This window comes from Pagrus major, chromosome 18 (genome assembly GCF_040436345.1).
Source record: "Pagrus major chromosome 18, Pma_NU_1.0".
Taxonomy (NCBI): Eukaryota; Metazoa; Chordata; class Actinopteri; order Spariformes; family Sparidae; genus Pagrus; species Pagrus major.
The window spans coordinates 24,898,679-24,914,290 of NC_133232.1; the positions used below are offsets into that span (position 1 = coordinate 24,898,679).

Sequence of the window (15,612 nt, forward strand, 5' to 3'; positions counted from 1 at the left end):
ATTGTACTTTTTTGCAGTACTACAATTTTGTTAGAACAAAAGTGACTTTGCAGATTCAAAATAATGATACAAAATATAACCAACAAATAAATGATGACTTATTCTGGTATCATAACACTTTATTGATCCCTGGGGAAGCTAGGAAGCAGTAAGCACATATAAGGTAATGAAGTACACATACATGCATGAATAATTAGAGTCCAATAATATGAAATGTGCCATTTCTTCAAAATTAGTTTTGGTGCTTCAAGTATATTTTAATGCAAATACTTCTGCATCTTTGCGCCTACTTGGTGAAAACAATACAAATGTATTTGTAAAAGAGCATTTATACACTGTGGTGTCACTATTTACTTAATTTACTGAGTTTCCTCTGAAATGTAGAGGTTTAGAATAATAAAGTATAATGTAAGTATGCAGTAGACTATTGTCAATGCACTTTTCTACTTTCCATCAGTGCTGCATTCATATTCTAATAAACTATGTGTTCATACCTTCATGACAGAGGAAAAAACTTTTGATTTATGTAGTCTTGTGTTAGTTTTGTCCCACAGTCAACGCGTGACGGTGTTACGACATTGTCCGCTCCTAACTGTTTTACAGATCCCAGGAAGCGATGAGTGAAGAAATGTAAACATGCCCTTACTAGGATCAGATGCCTGAAGAGATACACAGGTTGCTACCAAATAAATGATTCAAGAAAAGTGTTCACAGACTGATGATTAATTTACTTTGACGCAGCCTTTTACAACTATTTTTTACAAATGACATCCTGGCCAACAGGACAGCAGACAATAATTACATTTTTATCTTTGACTTTTAATCAGATCTAATTTGAAGGAAGGATTGATCTGAAAGCCATAAAACAGACCCCGCGGTCCATTAGAGGCGAAGAAAGCACAACCAGACCCATCCGCTGGGTTAAAATAGCTACAACTGTGCGCATGCGCAGTAGAGTACTTCCTGGTGTGTGAATGAGCGTCTGAAGCGAGGTTCTTGCACAGCACTGAAGGTTAAAACCGGGGAAGCAGCGGTCTGGACGCAGCGTGCAGACGTCTGTCCTCTCACAAACCTCTGTCCGGAGAAGACATCATATCATCTGGACCGTTGAAGTGGGATGCAGGCAGCCGGTAAACTCATGAAGGTTTTCTTGACGAGGCGCATCCCGCCAGAGGGGATGAAGATCCTGTCAGCAGCTGGAGTGTATGCACTACCTTTAACAGTCAACCTAAGTGTTATTAGACATCATGAAGGCAGCAGCAGCAGACTGTGTGGCTGTCCCAAACAGTGCAGGCTGACTCTCTTTACCTCTCAGTTTGACTCAACAGTTGAAACAGATGTTTGGCTTGGTTTCCTGTCTCTGAATGACACGCCATCATTTGGTCCTTCTCTGTCTGCATGATAACAGCTGTGAGGTGTCTCTGTGGGACTCAGATGAACCTGTGCCGAGGGCAGAGCTTCTCAAAGGTGTGCAGGGTGCTCATGGGCTTCTGTGTCTGCTGTCGGACAAGATCGATGCTGAGGTTCTGGATGCTGCAGGTACTCCTCACCTGTGTGTGTAGAACTGAGCCAGTGTACTGATCAATCAACCAGTTTACTTTATTTCAGCTAAAAATGATCCATTCAGTGTCAATAATGCTTTCCAGGGTGTCCTGGGTATATAATAATAACTTTATTCATATAGCACCTTTCACAACAAAATTACAAAGCACTTCACATTAAAAAAAGAATACACGTAGGTAAAATCCTAAATATAAAACAGGGTAATCTAATTCAAACAAGTACAACAATCAACATCGGTAAATAGGAAAAAGCTTGGAAAAAGGAAAAAGAAAAATTTAAAGCTTCATACATTAACTGCACATGATTAAAAGGTGTGAAAACTTTATTATATGAAACGGAGAAAGGCAACAATTTGGCAGAACCAGATTTTTTTTCCTTGAAAAAACAAAAAACAGTTGTAGCAGTCTGTTTTTATCAAGTGTACTCATGTCTGGATGTGTGTCTCTGCTTTCAGGACCCAACCTGAAAGTAATCAGCACTCTGTCAGTGGGATTTGACCACATGGCTCTGGATGAAATCAAAAAACGGTAAGCTATACGTACCAACATTCAACTAGTAGGATTAGCGTCACCTGTCTATTATTACATTGCTGTTTGTTTCCACCAGTGGTATACGTGTTGGATACACTCCAGATGTCCTGACTGACGCCACAGCAGAACTGACTGTCGCTCTGCTGCTGGCCACCGCTCGCAGGTTACCAGAGGGAGTGGAGGAGGTCAAAAAGTCAGTCTTACCAAGTTACACATTTACACAAATCAGTGTCTAATTATCTTGTGACATAGTGTCTGTAACTTTTTAACCAAGAGTACAACTAATTACCTGACTGGAGTCACACAGTGGTCATACTATATTTCTTGGTCTCGTGTCAGTGGTGGCTGGAGCTCGTGGAAACCTCTCTGGCTGTGTGGGTATGGTTTGTCCGGCAGCACAGTGGGAGTCATTGGACTGGGACGCATTGGTAATCATCATAAGATATAATATCATATGAGAAGATCCCGTTGTAGCCAGATCCTGTGTTGTCATGTCTGCCTAGCAGCGTGTGATATTATATTTTCCCAATAAGACGTGTTTGTAGGTGAATAAGTGGAGGTGTTTGTGTTCAGGCATGGCCATCGCTCAGAGACTCAAGCCCTTTGGAGTGAAGAGACTGCTCTACTCTGGGAGAACAGCCAAGGCCCATGCTGCTGAGGTGAACGGAGAGTTTGGTAAGGAAAAAGGAGAGAAGCTAACACAGTGAATGGAGAACAAATCAAGGCAGGACAGAAGCAAAAGAATCTAATAATATTATAAGTCTGTTTATGTTTCATTTCTTCCTATTTTATCCCTCCTCCTCTCCTTCCTGTTGGACAGTTCCCCTGGACACACTTGTGTCTGAGAGCGACTTCATAGTTGTTTCCTGCTCCCTGACGCCAGAAACCCTGGGGCTGTGCGACAAGGCCTTCTTCAGCAAGATGAAAAAAACAGCCATCTTCGTCAACTCGAGCAGGTAGACTCCCAAAGCGACACAGAGCTGGGTGTGCTAGTGCATTAAGGGGTAAAGGATTGCTTTGGAAACATACACCAATCAGTCACAACGTCAACATCACCGACAAGTGAAGTGAATAATATTGATCATGTTCTGCTGGAAATCGTTGAGTCCTGCCTTTCATGTAGATGTCACAACATGCTTGTTTCAGCACGTCCCATAGATGCTCGATAAGATTGGGATCTGGGGAATTTCATCTTTGTAATAAAGGGATTATGCACTACAACCCTACTATAACATCCCTCTCTATTACATTTTCAACACACTTACTGATGTCTTTCCCATATATCTTCATGCAGATGTCACTTTAGTCACTAATGAAAACACTCGCCAATTGAACAGTCTTTGGGACTGAAACTAACAATGAACCCTCTTTCAAAGTTACTTACATATTTTCCTCTTGCCATCTCGATACAAAATCAGAATCAACTGGACCTGCTCAGCATGGTTATACATGCCATAGAGCATGATTGGATGTTATTTGCCCCTGAAGCATCTGCATTCATCAAGTTTCTCCACTCATTTATTCAGGGTTTTCCTCTTGTTTGTCACCTGTCTGTATGTTTGCTCGTAAAATACAAAATAAGAATGGTGATAAGGTGAATTATTTGTTTTAGGGGAGCTGTGGTGAACCAGGAGGATCTTTACGAGGCGTTGAACACTGGACAGATAGCTGCAGCTGGACTGGACGTCACGACACCTGAGCCACTCCCAACAAACCACCCACTCCTCACACTTAAAAACTGTGGTGAGTAGACAGGATGTGCAATATGGAGAAATGTTTCTGGCCTCTTTTCCCTCCTGATTTCCTTTTTTTTCGTCCTGTCTTGTCCTGTGCAGTGGTGTTGCCACACATCGGCAGTGCCACCTACTCCACCAGAGGCATCATGGCAGCTCTGTCAGCTCGAAACCTGCTGGGAGGTTTACAGGGCACAGACATGCCAAGTGAACTCAACTTCTAGTGCCTGAAACTGAGCCGCTGTGCCTAAAAGTACTGCCTCCTCTGGTGCTGCATGGATAACAGATAACAGTAAAGTACTGGTCTAGTGATGGTCTCTAGTGCGAGACCAAAGTTAAACAAAGGAAAAGAGCTGTAAGCATACGAATGTAGTTTAGTCATGCTCGGATACATGTTAACATCATGTCAGTGTTAACTTGATCCTGTCAGTTACTAATGAACTGCACTTTAAATATGCAATGTGCATTTTTGAGGAAGGAAATGAGTTCGTGTAAAAGAAGCTAATAGAAAAAAAAACCAAGCAGCACTCCTTAACCTTAGTTCTTATTAAAACATTATGTCGAAAAGTTTAAGTGAAAAATCGTTCTTTCTTTAGGTAACGTGTGCCATTAAAGGGGCTCTGTGGGACTTCTGTGTTGTGCTGGCAGCCGGTTGTTTGTTTATGAAACAAATCGTCCGCAGGCTTGCATAGGCAACCGAGAGACGGTAAAGGTCTCATTTTTCATGTCACGTAAATTGCCACCAATTGTTACGTAGAGCCCCTTTAAGTTTAGCATTATACTTCCCGGTCTGCACTTTATTTTGACGTTAATGCTCCATATCTACACAACAGTAAAACACTCCAGTTTTGTGTAAAATCTGTTTCTTCTGAAGAATAAAGACTGATGGCTTGCTCTGTGTGTATTGTCAATTCTTTATGCTCGAAATAGATTTAAGACTGAGTGCGTCATTTATTCGCAGCAATCAAAAAAACAAGTTATTCTTTGAGAATATTTTCAGTGCATTCACATCAGTTTGGCTACATCTTATTGGTTTCATTTCATGGAACAATAAAACAAAATCACAGCATAGTTTAGAACATAAAAAACATGAAACAAAACTTAACAATTACATCGGCAAATTGACTCTGATATCATGTAAAAATCAATTGATTGGGGAAGAATTGGGTAATAAATAATCAGGTTTACGTAGTGCATTTTTTCAAAAACATCCCTCAGTTCAGTGCAGGTCAGAGCAGGTTATCTGGGAATGACTGGTCATCTTTCCAGTTCAGGCAGGTGTTTTTCGAGTGCTTGTTCAGATGAGACGACTGGCTGAAGCGTTTGCCACACTTCGGGCAGGGATACGGCTTTTCTCCCGTGTGGACGCGAATGTGCTTCTTGCAGTCGGTCAAGTTCATAAAGGTCTTGCAGCAGATCTTGCAGGCGTACTTCTTCTCCCCTTCCACCAGCAGCACGTGGTCCTCAGCAGCTGCCTTCTTGCACTTGGACAGAACATCCTCTGAAGCTCTGGTCAGAGGCGGACGATCGGCAGCCTCCCCCGCTGATGCAGAGGAAAGATCCGTGCCGGCTTCTGATCCAGGCGGCACTTTGGGGGCGATGCGACGGAAGGTGGTTGGCCCTGAGCTTTTCCCAGCCCTGGAGGGTTGGACGAGGGAGGTTTCCAGACTGAGGCCTGGTCTGATGCCGCTCAGGAACTCTGCTAGAGAGTTCTGGGCAGGCTGGAGGATGAGTGTATCGCTGAAACCAGAGGCTTGAGTCGGGAGAAGTTGCTGCAAGGGGACAGAGGACACTGGGAAAACGAGTGAGGAGGAACCGGAGGACTGGGCTTCTGAGTTTTGACACAGTTCATCTCCAGCTGCTGCAGGAGCATCACTAGCAGCAGAAGCAGCAGCAGTAGCAGCAGCAGTGAGGCTTGCCAGGCTGTCCTCTTCCTCCAGAGCTCCCATTACACTCTCGCTGCTGGGATTGAGGAAGCAGGAAAAGGCCAGCTCTGACAGGCTGTCCAGGCCTTCCCCAGTGTCTACTGACTCCTCGCCCAAATGTCCAGCCACTCTCTGTGCTTCAGTTTGAAGATCTGTGCACAGCTGAGATTGTAAAGAGCTCACATCAGCCTCTGTTGGACAGACTGAGGACATTTTCTCTTCATTTATCTGTGAGTCCAAATTGTCCATGCAGCCTTGAAGTGGAGTTGGAGGGGAATTGTTGGGTGCTGTGTCCAAATCTGGAGAGTATGAGCTCAGATTTTCCTTTTTCACCTCAATCAACGCCATCTTTGACTCCTCTCCCTCGTCATCCCCCTCTTCTCCCACCTTCACTTTGACCACAGTGTCTCCATCCGCACCACCTGTGCTGCTGTCTGACTGGCTTGGCAGCTGGATCTCCTCCGACTCTCCTTTGGCTGCTTCATATTTCTCCTCCACCTCCTCCTCGCCTCGGCCGTCCCAGAGTCCACCGGTTGTCTTCAGGCAGTCCGGGGACAGCAGCTCCTCTCTTCCATCCTCTGTACTGACGGTGCTCCTGGTTACCGTAGGTGAACACTCCTTGTAGTTTTCATCAGGCAGCCTGCAGGACCTCTTTCTGTCACCAAGCCTGTCGTCATCTGACTTCCTCTTACATCTCTGCTCGCCACTGACTTTCCTCCTCAGCCCCTGGTTTTCAACCCCACCCGACTGAGTAACCTCCGCTCCCACTTCCGCCTCATGGATGCCCTCCCCTACTGGGGGACACTGCTGCTGCTGCTGCTGCACCGACCTCCACCCTTTAGGTGGCGACGCAGGGAAGTTTTTCTTGGACAGGTGGAGCTTGCAGGCCTTGACCACCGTGTTGAGGTGCAGATGCGACGCCGCCAACAGCACATCCATCACATTGGATGCCCCCAGAGAGAGGGTGGAGGTGTAAATCATGTCCAGCAGGGTGGAGAAGGCCTCTGGGGTCACCACCTCTGGATCTAGCTGCATCACACTGGAGCCTCCACCTCCACCTGTGTCAGCTCCAACATCATCACTGCTGTCACTGGAGCTGAGAAGAGCCCTGAAGTGGGAGCTGCATGCTGCCAGGATGGAGCGGTGAGCCTGGAAGCTCTGGCCTCCAACCAGCACCACACAGTCACACAACTGAGCATGGAGGCGCTGGTGGTTGAGCTGCTTAAAAATATGCTGGAAATGACCTGGAAAGTCCATTATAGGCTGAAGGCTTTGTTATCTAATACTGCAGTTGTTACTTGCTAGCACCCGTGCTGCTGCAACACAACGAAGGTCATTGTCAGAAACAGGAGCAGCTTCTCGTTATCCACATCTCATCAGCTGACATCAAGCTGGTTGTACTGTAGCATTTCACAGCCTACCTCCAGTGTGATGTATGATAGTTGTGTATTGTCTGTTGTAGCCGGTGTCCCAGAGATGCTCTGGAGTCTGGGCGGGCACCGGAAGGATGCGGCGCGGTCTCAAGCTTCGTCTCCACGAACAGCCTCGATATCCTCCCAGCTGTTCTTCTACTACAGTCACAACTTAAATATGATATAAAGTGGCTTTTCTCCTGGTTATTATTATTAATGGTATTGTTTCTGAGCGCCCCCGCAGCCTGCCCGGTTCAGCGGCATCCTCTGTCGACGCCTCCATCACTTGTAGTCTCACCAACCCTCACAGGAAACAACACCGCCCCCAGGTGGCGACAACCGGAAGTGCGACCAAGTTTAATTTCTGTACAGTTTTTTTTAACATTGTGTTAAATCTCATTAAATAAACTGTCACCTTCAACTGCTTCCTACAAAATGCAGGTCGGATTTATTTTACTATATTTTATCATTCGACGTGAATATCAACCAGTTTTAATTGTCATTAAAAATATATGTATATATTGTATAAAAACACGCTTGATGTTTGTGATTGTTTGTTCATTGGCAATTGTCTTGGGCTTTAAAATACACTGCTCAAAATGAGGTAGGGATATTGTGATATGGGTGTATATATGCATGTGCTTGGATATGCAATAAAAGTCAAATGAAATGTGTTGCATTACTTTTGGGGACCAAAGATATTCAGAAATCACAAAATAAAAATTCAGATATATTGCAGAATAAACAGTCAAGTGAAACACTAAAATATCCCTAACTAATTTTGAGTAGTGTAGATAAAAGATAGAACTTAATTAATCCCGAGGAAAAGTCTTGTGCCAGAGGATTGTTTACAAAAACATAATTGACTAATAATTACAAAAGAAAGTATATAGGTGTAAAAGAGTAAGTGTTAAAGAGACAAAATGCTGACATCAGTGCCGAATATAATAACAATGTAAATAAAATAAGTTTCTTCAACCCTGTTCTTGTTGCTCCTACAGTTTGTTAATTCTCTTTTCTTATCTGTCTTGACTAGTCCTCCCCTGTACTGAGCTTTGTCATATGTGTATGTTGGTCACTTGTATTGCATTATGAATAATAAAAAAAATAACTAAAAAATAATTGAACTACATTAAAAACTGAAATAGAAAAGGTGGAATATAAAATGATTTTCAGAAGTAATAAAAGGTTATATAATCTGATATTTTAAAAGTAGTATCGTAAATGACATTGAACAGTGAAGAAGTAATAATGTACATTATATTTATATTAATGTTTTCAGCGTCTGATGTTTAAGCTGTCCTTCCTGAAGGAGGTAGGAGTAGAAGTTACTGTTTTGTTTTTTACTTTTTATTTATGAATATTTTTCACATTATCCACATTGTAAGAACTGTGGACAACAGCCTATTGGCATCAGCAAACTACAGCTTAGAAGATGACGCTGGCCATCACCAAGTAATAAAACATCTGTAGCATGGTTCTGCAGACCTTGAAAGATCTGAGTCTCCTGAGGAAATACAGGCAGCTTTGACCTTTCTTGTTCAGTGCCATCACTCTAATAAGGCACCTGTAGCAGATAAAGATTTACATTTAACATTGTCTATGTCATTTTAAAAAGAGTCCCAATTAAAATGTAGTTGTGTTCTGAGCTGATAGCTTGCCAGTTGATGGGTCAGTGCTTTACACTCGTGACCATCAGCAGCCATCACTGGAGTACATAACAGGGAAAAGCTCTATTACTTCTCTAAGAAATGTACATTATAGACACATTAAATAAACATTACTGTATCTTTGAGCGCTATGGCCAACACTATGAATAAGCATCAAGACTCAGCAGTCTTAAGGTTGAAGCACAGACAGCTGTAGTGTCGATGTAAAAAACCAATAAGTGAAGTTGTTGCTGCTGTTAATTAAGTTCAAACTTGAGACACTTCCCATTGGTTTCTTGTTTTCTATTTTTATTGTCAGTGATTTCATGAGGACAAAATTGGATGAAAAAAAGTTTGCCTTGCAGAGTACATTTTTGGTGCACTACTGTAAAATCTAACAATTTCCATTCATGTGTGCAGGACTGAGCAGACCTGCCGTGTAATGACGAACCAACAAAATCAACATTTATACAGCAGGCACACAGACATCACATCAAACTTTCAAAAATGATCACAACATGTTTAACAAGAGAAACAGACTCAAAATGAACAAAACTAAAAGTGAGAGCAGGGTGTCTCCTCAGGTGTAGTGGTGGACAGACACCGGTCGTCTTCGACAGGATTTAGCTGTCGTGGCGCTGGCTGCCTGCTGATGATGGTCCATTGTGTCTCTGATGCAGTAATCTCTCAGTGGATGGAGGAAGAAGAGACCAGCTGCTCCACTCATATGCTGTCCAGCTTCTTTAACACATATGGAGCTGTGAACACAAAAGACACAGATTAGTTTCTGTTAGGACCATGAGGAGAGATTGTCTGTCAAAGTCTTCGTGTTTGTGCAATTAGATTGGGTATACTGATTTTTATGTTTATTATATTTTCTCTGAGATTAGCACTTGATAGCTAATGCTTATGCTATGTTAGTACCACACTAAGAAATATTGTGACCATTTACGGAAGAAATTGCAATTGAAGATATATTTGTGTTTCTTTCAGTGCATTAGCATGAATGAGGTGAACAAACAAATGTCCTGAATACCTGTTAAGCACTGTTCAACGTGTCAGGATTATTAGTATTTAGCTAAATGTCAATGTCCTCTGCCTGTACTCACTGGCTCTGAGAAGGGCGACGTAAATAAGAAAGTTTCGTAAAGATGAGATGACGTCTTGTCGCATCTTCTTCTTCATCTCCTCCGGGTCCATTTTAGGTCCCAGTCCTTCCAGTTTGAACATTTTTGCTGTGGTTTTACTGGGTGTTCTTCTTTCGTGATGAAAATTCACCGTTTCGGGAGCATGGATGAAATAATCAAAACCGGAAGTACGTAAAGCGGAAGTGACGATAAACGACGGAGAGAACGGAGGGACAAACCGCACGAAGACACCAGACGGCAAAAATTACATGTGGCACCGCAGACGTAGCAATCAGTTACTATTTTACTACACCACCACGTTTAGGTAAGGTTGTGAAAACTTTTTATATTGTTAAATATGCAGCAAATGTTTTATTTTACTTTATTCTGTTAGTTTTAAAAGAACATACTCAAGACCTGTCACTTTAAAAAGACAAAAATAATTGGAAAACATCAAAATACAATGAAATAATTATCTTAATGTCTCTGTTTTACTTTTCAGTGGAATTGATTTCGGTGTCAAATATTTATTTTAGCAAATTTGATATATTAAATAGGCTACAATGCTGTGTGTGTATATAATTCAGCCCTGCTTGTGGGCTATTTGTTTTTGGAGTCATGGTCTTTATTGAATGGAGGTGATAAACTGGTGTAAGATGGCACAACACATCTCACTTCATTAGGAATGAAATTATACTTATTATAGATAGAGATATAAATTAGACTTATTCTAATTTACAGCCAAAACAACATTTATCACGATGGATACAGGCATTATAATTATAATTTAGTTGGCTGACAAAAACTAGAATGAAATGTAAACAATAATTAGATTATTATTGTTATTATTATTATTATTATTATTATTATTATTATTGTTATTATTATCATTGGATGTGGCTCAGTGGATCGAGCTGACCTTGCGGAGGAGGGGTGGGGGTCCTCCGGGCAGACAGATGAGGAGGCAGGGAGGAAAGAGAGAGACGAACAGAGGGAGGGGGTGGGTTATTTCTGAGCTCAGGGCCGAGGATTAGGCAGCAGAGAGCAGTCCCGGTACGATGACAGCATCCAGCATATAGCCAAACCCCCCCTCCCCACACACACACACACACACCACATCACCATCTCCATCCGGCCCGGGAGGACGCCGCGGATATTTCAGAGAAACAAATCGTCTCTCCTCAGTTTCTCCGCATCACTGATCCTTTCGGGGGATAACCCTCCCAGACTCCCGGTCCGTCTGTCTCCTCCGCAGACCACGAGGTGAGTTTTCTCGGTATTTCCCGGTGTTATTGTCTGATGATGGAGGAGCGCCCGGCTGTGTGACGGAGGCGCCTGCACCTTGCATCCTTTCCTGCCATTTGTGCTGATATTTATCCCATCGAGATGAATAATTTACCCGATGGTCGTTTTCTCAACGCCTGCGGGCGATACTCGTGTCGCTGATGGAGGGAGGCGGTGTAGAGATTTAAATCCGATTACAATTATGAAGGAAGCAACAAAAGACTGACCTTTTTTTTTTCTCTTCCTTTCTTTGTTAAGCCCCCTTTGACGGGCACGGCTGCGACCACTAATGAAAGTTACTGTCTGGTCAGCGCGATGATAAATATTGATTATTTTTACAGGCATTTATGAACCATTTATGTGCGACGATCACGGTCGATACGTGGCTGGTTTATTCTCACAAACCTCAATGAGGTGATTGGCTAATATGAATTGCTACTACACAGAATAACAGTCAGAAATGTGGTGGTGGGTTTTTTTTTTTTTTGCACGACTGAACACATGTGTAACGCAGTGATAGTGGAGATCCACGCGTCCGTATGCGCAGTGAAACCACCGTCACAGGCTACAGATTGAAAATGAACGGGCTAAATCCTGACGGATCAGGGGGGATGCCAGCAGTCTGGGTTGTAAAACACGCACATTGTGAATGGGCGTAGGCGATGTGCAGCCACTCCGGGACAGTCGCCTCTCCTCCTTTCTCTCCCTGCTCATGTCCTTTGGCCAGCAGCAGCCTTCTTCTCTGCGCTCTTCCGTGCCGTGCCAGGCATGACAAGCGCAACACAACTAGACCGGAACAATGCGTTTTGCTGTTCTGGGGCCTTCATTTAATGCATGACATGATTTAATATGACCGCTGATTGAGCCTTCACTGCTCATAGAGACACCACTTAAGATAATCATTCAGCATCTTCATTTTCAAACAGCATCACCAAATGCAGCTGCTGGAAACACACAAACACTCCTCATGAATGAATTTGGATCATGTGGTGTGCAGCCCTGTGTGTGATGGTGCTCAGTGTTTCTTGTGTTTGCGCGGTGCCACCGCTGCAGGCTTTGTGCTATGACTCAGGGATGTATGCTACAACATGTGATGGGAGATGCTGCTCCCGAGGTCAGTCTGCCAGAGGAGAAACACGACGGGCAGAACTTGCACATCAGGAGAGACTTGATGCCTGGCTGCATTAGCCTCGATCTGCCCCGCTGAATGCTCCTCTGTCCCACTTACTGCAGCCCAGCCAGCCATCCTCTCCCCCTCTCCTCCTCTCATAGTCTTAGCTCCATGTCTCCAGGGCACGCTGTGTTGCTGGGCTGGTGTTCGCTGCTCCAGCCCGATGCCTTGACCGGCTGATCATTAGATTGATCGATAACTGGAGCTGTTATGGAATGCTGATCAATTAACATCGGTCTTTCTCAGTAAATGAGTTCTATTAATTCAAAGGTCAGAGGTTACGTCGGTGTGTGATAGCGGTGATGGATGGGTAGATGGATATTAGAACAAAGGTTGGACCGTAAATGTGTTTTTATCCTTCAAACTGTGCCAGTGTTACTCGAGCAGAGGAAAAAGGAGACGTGACCTCATTGATGTGACAGCCCCATGGTGACGGCACAATTGACTGGCAGTGGTGCCATAATGTAGGCCAACTCTATTTATGTGAAAAAGTGAAACATTAAGAGTACGAATATCATAAAGCCCAAGTAAATCATCAGCTCTGAATAACCAGGTCTATCCTCATCTATTCTCTGCTGTCGTATGAAATATTAAAGTCCTACTGAAGCTGTATGTAAGTGTTACTCCAGAGCCCAAAGGCCTATTGTAGCTCCTGACTTACTGGCGTCCCTCATATTACTTGTACCTAAAGATAAGCTCTCCATTGTGCCGTTTTTTAAGTATCAGGGAGTTGAAGGAAATTGGCTCAGGCAGCAACAGAAGAAAAGAGGCAGACAGTCCTCCAGACTTGTAACATCTATCATTGACTAACAACCAAAGATCCTTCCTCAGACATCAACATCTTCCCCTCTCTCTCTGTGTGTGTGTGTCTCGCTGTCTGTCTGTCTCGCTCCGGAACCATCAGAACCATCGATAGAGATCTGTAACACAATGCAGCGCACTATTAATCTTCAAAAAGACCCATTATTTAATAGTGCACTGGGGAACTCAAGCCTCGCCAGGTCGCTGATCAAAGGGGAAATGAAATGAGCGAGGCACAGTGAGCCCTGTCTTCATAATGCTAATGGAATGAGCTGACAGGCTGAATGAAAAACAGGAGATGTGATTATGTCTGGAAGACAGGTAACAGAGAAATAACCAGCAAAACACAGCAAGCAACAGTGGCGATCAGCAGACTTAAACAAGCCTCCCAGCTGCTGTTTGACTGTAGTAGTGTGTTCTTCTTTTATAACTTTGGTGGCATAATATTTAAGATTTTCACATTAAAGCGACTTGACCTTTGTTATGTATTTTGTTGAGCTGTGTACTTACATTGTCCCAAATGTTTACAACAATGTTCGAACCTAAATAAATCTTTAATTTCCATTCAAGGTAACTGTCACAGTAGCAAAAAGGTGAGCACCTAAAGCAGATGCACAGAGGCAGGCAGGTTGAAAACAAAAAGTGAGCGTGTGAACAATAAAATGGCAGGAGACAAAAACTAGCAATAAAAAGGAAGGCAAAGGAAAACAAGTAACACAAAAACTGAGGACAAACCAGAAAACCACAAGGAACAAATGTGGAACACAGGGAACACACAAGGACCAGGGAACAGGCATGAACCAACAAAGAGTGAGGGAACAACACAGGCTTAAATACAAACTAAACTAACAAAGGGGATGAGGTGCAGGTGGACAGACACTGGGAACAGGGCAGTGCTAATAAGGCTGATGTGAGACAGGTGCGGGGGAGAAAGCCAGGCTGCGGAGGATCACAGGAACACTGGGAACACAGGTGAGCAGGAAGTAGAAAGTGACAACAAGACACAAGAGGATATAACTACAAAATAAAACTGGAAATAACTAACCAAAAACCAAAACCATGACAGCAGCAGAGTGTTTTATTTGGTCGCCTGTCAATGGCGTCATAGCCCCTTTAACTCTCCATGGAAACACTAGATGGCCAACCTGCTGGTGGTGCTGAAGGTGCAGTCAGGAGATCACTAAAGTTATTAGGATTTATCCTCTGGGAACCATGAATGTTTCTACCAAAATGTTGTGCCAATCCATCTGGCAGAAGTTGAGATATTTTACTGGATAGGTGAATTTTGACCCTCCCTAGCCCACCAAAGTTAGTAGACCTCATCCTTTGGGGACCATGAATGACATAATTCTTAAATCAAAGTAATAGACAGACTGAAGTTTTGCCCTGATGATGACGCTAGATGAAGTTAAGGGATCACCAGATGATAACAAGTTATCCTAAGGAAGACATAAATGAGTGTATCAAATGTCATGGCATTTCCCTGGATAGTTGAGATATTTCACTGAAAAACAAAATCTCAACCTGCTGGTAGCGGTGGAGGTATAGTCAGAGGATCATTCAAGTCATTAGGATTATCCTCTGGGAACCATGAATGTCAATACCAAAATGTTGTGCTAATCCATCTAGACTAGATGTTGAGATATTTTACTGGATAAGTGAACTTGGCCTGTTGTTGAACACCAAAGTTATTAGACTTCATCCTCTGGGGACCATGAATGTGTGAGTACTAAATAGTGAGGAAAATGGGAGCGGGCCTCAGTAACTCATCCTTTCTGTGGTGACTAGAGCCACCAGGATTAAGTCAAGGGTCATGCAATGCTCTGTTAATCAAAATCTTGTGCAATGCATCACTTATGTTCTTAATGTTGTGGTGGAGCACATGCTGTTTGATGTCTGTTTCTAGCTGCACTATCTTTTGTTGTTGCATTTGTCTGACAGTTGCCACAGACACAAAAGGAATTTCCTGGAGGAAAATAAACAAAAGTGATTAACTAATTGCATAACAATCCATCCAATTGTTGTTGAGATGTTTCGTTCTGGAACAAGTGACAGACCATGCCATCCGTACTGTCATGCTGCCACTGTGGCTAAACATAGCATGAAACAACTTATTGAAAAGCACCCAATCATTCATGACTACATGACTGATCCCTCTTCAAAAAACAGTTTTAACTCAGGTTTATGATTATTTCAGCAATGATCCATTTTGAGTTCCACATATTGATCCTTTCAACTGAAAGAAATCATCCATCCAAAAGGAGTTTTGTGATAAGCTACCTTACAATTCCCTGAGGAGCCGTGTTAGTCATTCGTGAAACAAAAGTCTAATTTTAGCACATTTAATCACAACTTTCACAATAACTTCAGTGTAATAAGATCAAGAAATGCATTAAACTATTTTCAGCATAGAATAG

The 15,612-nt window shown here is 43.0% G+C and overlaps 3 protein-coding genes across 3 annotated transcripts; 1 reads left to right on the forward strand and 2 right to left on the reverse strand.

The window, feature by feature from the left end:
• The first annotated feature begins 969 nt into the window (after window positions 1–969).
• grhpra (glyoxylate reductase/hydroxypyruvate reductase a) lies at window positions 970–4,719 on the forward strand. Its single transcript, XM_073487045.1, has 9 exons — window positions 970–1,203; window positions 1,409–1,539; window positions 2,018–2,090; window positions 2,170–2,286; window positions 2,433–2,521; window positions 2,667–2,768; window positions 2,914–3,049; window positions 3,706–3,836; window positions 3,929–4,719. Exons 1-9 carry the CDS (start codon window positions 1,118–1,120, stop codon window positions 4,048–4,050), a joined length of 987 nt encoding a protein of 328 aa, XP_073343146.1. The 5' UTR covers window positions 970–1,117; the 3' UTR covers window positions 4,051–4,719.
• Window positions 4,720–5,055: 336 nt separating this feature from the next.
• LOC141012839 (zinc finger and BTB domain-containing protein 5-like) lies at window positions 5,056–7,008 on the reverse strand. The gene has a single exon (XM_073486374.1). The coding sequence runs from the start codon at window positions 7,006–7,008 to the stop codon at window positions 5,056–5,058; it is 1,953 nt and encodes a 650-aa protein (XP_073342475.1).
• Window positions 7,009–9,100: 2,092 nt separating this feature from the next.
• tomm5 (translocase of outer mitochondrial membrane 5 homolog (yeast)) lies at window positions 9,101–10,132 on the reverse strand. Its single transcript, XM_073487070.1, has 2 exons — window positions 9,922–10,132; window positions 9,101–9,570 (listed from the first exon to the last, which is right to left on the reverse strand). The coding sequence occupies exons 1-2, from the start codon at window positions 10,040–10,042 to the stop codon at window positions 9,536–9,538; spliced, it is 156 nt and encodes a 51-aa protein (XP_073343171.1). The 5' UTR covers window positions 10,043–10,132; the 3' UTR covers window positions 9,101–9,535.
• Between the last annotated feature and the right edge of the window lie 5,480 nt (window positions 10,133–15,612).

What these genes read in the sequence shown, in the direction of transcription:
- grhpra (XM_073487045.1), top strand. Translation starts at nt 1,118, where the DNA reads ATGCAGGCAGCCGGTAAACTCATGAAGGTTTTCTTGACGAGGCGCATC. An exon ending in TGAGGTGAACGGAGAGTTTG is followed by an intron (nt 2,769 to 2,913) that starts GTAAGGAAAAAG and finishes CCTGTTGGACAG; the next exon opens with TTCCCCTGGACACACTTGTG. An exon ending in CCTCACACTTAAAAACTGTG is followed by an intron (nt 3,837 to 3,928) that starts GTGAGTAGACAG and finishes TGTCCTGTGCAG; the next exon opens with TGGTGTTGCCACACATCGGC.
- tomm5 (XM_073487070.1), bottom strand. Translation starts at nt 10,042, where the DNA reads ATGTTCAAACTGGAAGGACTGGGACCTAAAATGGACCCGGAGGAGATG. An exon ending in CGTCGCCCTTCTCAGAGCCA is followed by an intron (nt 9,571 to 9,921) that starts GTGAGTACAGGC and finishes TTGTGTTCACAG; the next exon opens with CTCCATATGTGTTAAAGAAG.
- LOC141012839 (XM_073486374.1), bottom strand. Translation starts at nt 7,008, where the DNA reads ATGGACTTTCCAGGTCATTTCCAGCATATTTTTAAGCAGCTCAACCAC.